General features: G+C 51.6%; 1 protein-coding gene across 1 annotated transcript; it reads right to left on the reverse strand.

The window, feature by feature from the left end:
- Positions 1-3,598: 3,598 nt before the first annotated feature.
- TSPO2 (translocator protein 2) lies at positions 3,599-5,736 on the reverse strand. Its single transcript, XM_010133721.1, has 3 exons — positions 5,564-5,736; positions 4,966-5,104; positions 3,599-3,781 (listed from the first exon to the last, which is right to left on the reverse strand). The coding sequence occupies exons 1-3, from the start codon at positions 5,734-5,736 to the stop codon at positions 3,599-3,601; spliced, it is 495 nt and encodes a 164-aa protein (XP_010132023.1).

Here is a 5,736-nt window from a genome sequence, read left to right on the forward strand (position 1 = left end):
CCGCAGTCAGCTCTGACATTTCCACGCACGCAGTGGCAAACGCTGTATTTTAACGTAGATCCAGACATCAGCAAATCCATTAAAGTTCCTCACTGCTGAAGCTGGAGCGGTAAATTATTGAGTGAGTTGAGGCTTAGGAAAAGAGGCTGCACTGAAAGATGTGGTTGATGCACAAATGCTGGGTAGCCAGCAGCTGGGGCTGTGCCCTTTGGGCTAAGATCAAGTGTAACGATCAATTTGATACCAAACCCGGCTTTCTGGAAAGACTGGCTGAAGTTTGAAGAGGGGGATCATTGTGAGACACGGTGATCTGAGAGGTGCCTCTTCTCAAAATGCCACGACCCCGGGGAAGCTGTCACAGATGCATGGTCTTCGTCTGAGTCACAGCTTGAGTCATGTAGACCGTGACATGCCCAGTTGTGGGTTATGAATGTCCCTGACGCTGGGTGGGACGTGGTATCCGTGCCATAAGCTAATTCAGGCGGGACTGGCCAAACACCTTGCGTGCCTGTGGGGGTGATCCCGCCTGCCTGCCGCCTGGTTAATGCTGGAGAAGCAAAACTTCCCGGGGGCTCCTTCTGGATCCCCTGGGAGAAGGGAGATGGGGTGCAGCAGGGAGGAGAGCGCTGAGCTCGTGCAGGTGAAATCCTCCTTCTCACTTGCTGGCACTGGTTACAGTGAGCCAGGTTCCCCTCTCTGCTCTGGGTTCCAGCACCTCTCTGTTTTGGATTCTTTCCTCTTCTCTTTAGTCTATCTGAAACGCAGCGATGGATCCAGACCAGGCCTGCGTGGCCACGTGTTTCTTCCACACTAATGGGAAACCAGGGTCCCTCTAACTCCACAAAGGCAGAGGAGAGGCTGGAATTTGGTCTGCACTGCACAGGAGAACTGAGGAATTTTCTAGATGACTGACTGTGAAATGTCATTGACGTTATCTTGGTGCAAGGGGTGTATCTGTTTAAACAGCAAAGCTACCAAATGATGCCTTAAATATTCATACAAGAGGGTGCTTTGCTGCATGTAACTTTCTTTGCCAATTGATCTCAAGCTATTACGTATAGTACATGCACGAATAGTTGCTAGTTTTGCTGCCTGCAAGAAAATGCAAGTAGCAGAGAGGAGCTGTTGGTGCAGGGGGACCGGAAGGAACTGAAATGAAGGCATGAACAAGTCAGCTCATCACACTGGAAAACAGGGAGGGCGTACATGGAGACATCAAAAAGAAGTTATTCCTCTTAGTTCCAGATTTACCTGCGGAAAAAAAAAATGGGAAGAGAAAGGAGAACTAATTTCTGAAAGCTGATGAAATGTCATTAAAATGCTGCAGCTTTGAACCAGATCTAGAGTCATTTACCAACCTAAACGTGGTTAATTAATTCCGTTCCCCTTTCGAAAGCAGAGAGGACTGTTCCGCCTGGCTTCACTTGGTGGCTCTGCTCCTCCCTGTTCCAGTAGCTCTGCCGTGCTAACTGGGAAAGGACCAGTTAGCCATGGCCAAGCACCCTGAATTCTCAGCTCCACTGAAATCAGTCTCCAGCCCAGATATTAGCTTCTTTTTTAGGAAGAAATAATTTATGTCTTCCTGTCTTTTGGTATGTGGCTTTCTGGAGGACACAGACGAGCCATCACTGTAAATAAGCTCAGCGGTAACGTATGGTTAAACAAAGCCCTGAAATATATAGCACATTTCTTTCTTTCTTTCTTTTTCCAATGCTGCCTGCAGTGCTTGTGCTTTACAGTCTTGCTCCTGCCTACAGCCACGTCGAGTCAATGGCCGGGTCTTACACAGCTTTTACTCGGGAGGTTACAGCAATATGCTCGCAGCAGCAGTCCTGGGTGAAGGTGTCCTGCAGCTAGAAGGGAAAGATAATGGATGGGATCAAAGTGACAGAACAAGATACATGACCAGGTTTTTAAAAGGTGCTGCAGATTTCAGCTGCTCTCAGCTCCTGTGTGTGTTTCTCTTGGCCCCAGCTCCCAGCCGGGCTGAGCGCCCGGGGACCCGGGAATGTTCCGCAGCTCTAAGAATGAGGCTCAACATGACTCGGGGAGGACCCCCCACCCAGGAACCAGCTTCCTTCCCTTGGAGCTGTGGGTGAAGCATGATGGAGGAGCCTGTCTCGGCAGTGCAGACCGGGTGAGCTTGTCTCTGCTGTGCGGGGGGTTGAAGAAACCCACCCAGCCCGTTGACTGCCAACACGCCCCGGGAAGCAGCCTGGCTGCCGGAGCCCTGCAGAGCCTTGCTGCCGATCTCCTTCTCTCTGGGGCCAGAGCACAAACTGAGGACCCCAGAGAGGACCCCTTGGGCTTCTGCCAGCCCAGTGCCAAACCAGTAAGACAAGAATAACTTGGATTGATTTATTCTCCAGACAAAAGTGGCTTGGTTTTATTAAAGCAGATAAAATTTATTTTACATCCCAGCTAAGCCCTCTGCAAGTATACCCACACCCCTTAATCTGCAGTCACCTGCCAGAAAGAAGATCCTCTTACCACTTTTCTTACATACATTGCTTCTATCAGTTAAGCAGTAATAGTAATATTCTCTGTAAACAGCAACATCTAAGGTTCAGCTCGATCAAAGGCGATGGCCGGAGTAAAGGATGGGCAGGGCTGGGCCACGCACCGCTTGTGTCAGATTCTCTCCTGCCTTGGTCCCGTTTCTCTGGAACTACTCCTGGTTTAATGTTTCACGTTCAGGAATGGAAAGATTCTGGGACGAGACACCTCTACCACACCTGACAGACTTAGGGCTTTTTGCCAATCGTGTAATTACAACCTTCGAGGTGGCACGAGCAGGTTCTTAAATTTTACAAAGGCTCTTGTGTTTCTGTACTTAAAAAAGAGCCGCTTCAAGTACTAGTTTCAAAGGCACTGATGTTAGTTTTTCTTTTCTAATGGGAAATAGCACACAGAGCTGGAAGAGAGAGATCTCCTCTTGGGAGAAACATTTGCATTCTAATCGTTGCTGCTTTATCTCGGAGCATGAAACACAAGAAGTGCGATACTCCACAAATAGAAGTCAAAGTGCCTGGCCTCCTTTCATGAGCCGAACAAGACAGATCACTGCTTGCTCAGTAGCTGACAGATAAAAAGTTAATGGTATAAAGCACAAACCAGGTGATACATGAAAATGAAGCAACAGCATAAATAGCAAAAAAATCAAGTAAGTTCTTAAAAATTGTTGTGCATGTGTGAAGGGCGGTTTTGTTTGGTCCCAGAAGAGGAGATGGGATCTGCCACGTGTGTGAACCAGTTCTGCTCTGGCGGGGATGGTAGCAGTTTAGAGGGGTGTCTGGGATTGCTGCTCTGAGTTACGGATATCGTGAGATCCTAATTTGGCTGACGGAATTTGACCTGATAGCGTTAAGGTCACCACAGAGCCATAGCCCCCAAACCTCATCAGTGCTGGAGGAAATAGCTCCCGGGTTAAGGAGCTCATGGGTACATGGTGCAAACCTTCCTTTTACACAACCACGATGAAGCTGGAGGAGGAGGCACGTCCCAGTGCCTGCCCCAAAATGAATCCCCCGCGTTATTAGATCTTGCTTCACATCAGCGTAGGCTATTTTCACAAAATGCCTTTGTTTCTGTCTGGATCCTATTCTCTCTTCCCCGGTTTCTGCTCAGGGTTGTCTTTCCAGATGTGGATGGTGAGGCAGGTCGCCATGGCCAGCCAGCCCAGGTAAGGCACCATCAGCAGCGTCGCTACCTTGTTAATGGGGTACCAGGAGCACACTGTGCCTATCACCAGCCCGTCCAAGCACAGGATGTCAACCAGCGCCTGGAGCAGAGAGAAGACAGTGAAACTGTGCTCACTCTGGGAACCCACAGCAGTCTGCCCCCGCACAACTATAAACCTGCTGAAGGTGGGAGATGGAGCAGGACTGGGGGAGGTCTAGCACTGAAAAGCCACCCAGAGTGAGCCTAAACCCCGGGAACCACAGCTCTGAACTCGTCAGGGAGATCTGAATATATCACTCCTCGAGCCAGGGCTGATGTTGATGTTTTTTGTTCGTTACTGAGTTCCGCAGATGAACACACTGTTCCTGGCGATCAGTGCCCCTTCCGCTCATAACACCGGTGCAGTCAGGCCAGGAACAGGCTTACGTCAGTACCGGTGCCTGTTACCACTTCACGAACTTTCTAAATGTGCCCTTCATCCACAGAGGGACAAAATTCAGATGGGAACATAAACCCCACTCTGTCTCCACCATCTCTGGGTGTCAGCCCCTGAGGTAAGTGCTTTTTGAACACAGCCCAAGCTCCGCCATGCCTTACTTCACGCCCGTCCTCCTAAGAGGCTCAGCAATGCCCGGAGCGCTGTACGCTGTACCGCCTCGATAAGCCGCTCGCAGCTAATACGCCCCACCCAGGGATGCCAGCTTTGTTGCTTGTGGTGCAGGGTGTGACTCCCAGAAGGACTTATCTCTAACTCCCAATCCTTAACTGGGAGATGCAGCAGCCGGACTGTCGAGTCGCCGATCTCGCTCGCGCCCTGCGCTGCTCGGGCTGGCTATCTGCAGGGCATGAGCAGGGTGAGGCGTGGACGGGGATGATACCATTGTCTAGAACCAAGTGCTGTGTGAACTCTATCTGAGCACAAGCTCTTCTGGCCGCTCTCTTTACATAGTGCTGCTTAGAAAACCTTCAACCCACCCCAAAACCCACCCGTCCCAATCCTTAGCTGGGGGATGCAGCAGCCGGACTGTCGAGTCGCCGATCTCGCTCGCGCCCTGCGCTGCTCGGGCTGGCTATCTGCAGGGCATGAGCAGGGTGAGGCGTGGACGGGGATGATACCATTGTCTAGAACCAAGTGCTGTGTGAACTCTATCTGAGCACAAGCTCTTCTGGCCGCTCTCTTTACATAGTGCTGCTTAGAAAACCTTCAACCCACCCCAAAACCCACCCGTCAGGGACCCCAGTGAACGAGCCTGCAGCGGGTGAAGGGGTGGCCGGGTACATTACCAGCGACAGGTTTCGGGCACCGAAGAACAAGGGAGGCCAAGCCCAGTTCAAGGCCAGCTGAGCCCCATAGAGCCCAAGCGGGACGATAGTTTTGCTGCTGCAGCCGCCCAGGTCGTTCCAGATGAGGTAGGAGGCATAGCTGTGAGGAGGAAGCACAGCAGAGGTTTGCAGTGAGGAAACCCCTCGCACACACAAAGTCTTTTCTGTAAGATGGTTTCACAACAGGAATTTGCAGGACAGTCGTATTTGCACCACAGTTGCCTCCATGTCTCTCGCTGCTCTCAAACCCATCGCCTGTCCCACACCTGCATGGCTCGTCCCACCTCCCCCGGGCAGCAGCCGCTTTGAGGATCTGCTTAGGAAGCTGGACATGGGCCGTGTCCCCGGCCAAAGGCAGCGCCTGCAGCGCCAACCTTGGGAGCGCAGCCCAGGACGTGGCTCGGGCCATACTTCATCTGCTGGGAACAGGCATACCTGGTGCGCCCTGGTGACCTGGGTACAAGGGGCATCCCCAAGGCAAAGGACCGAGTCTGAGATGATGGGTCTTCTGTGTATCAGAAACAGCAGGACAAGATGGGGGGCGGGATGCAGAACTTACCCCATGCCAGTGTACAGGATGGTCCAAGCAACAGGGAATGTCTTGCGGGATGGGCACCATGAAGGTTTTTTCAGCTTCTCATACCAAGCAGGTGTTTCTTTGCGATTAATGAACCAGCCAAGGAAACCTCCAACATGAGGCAGCACAGTAAAACCAACAGCGTAAGCCCACAT

The sequence above is a fragment of the Buceros rhinoceros genome, unplaced genomic scaffold, assembly GCF_000710305.1.
Source record: "Buceros rhinoceros silvestris isolate BGI_N320 unplaced genomic scaffold, ASM71030v1 scaffold12453, whole genome shotgun sequence".
NCBI classification, from domain to species: domain Eukaryota; kingdom Metazoa; phylum Chordata; class Aves; order Bucerotiformes; family Bucerotidae; genus Buceros; species Buceros rhinoceros.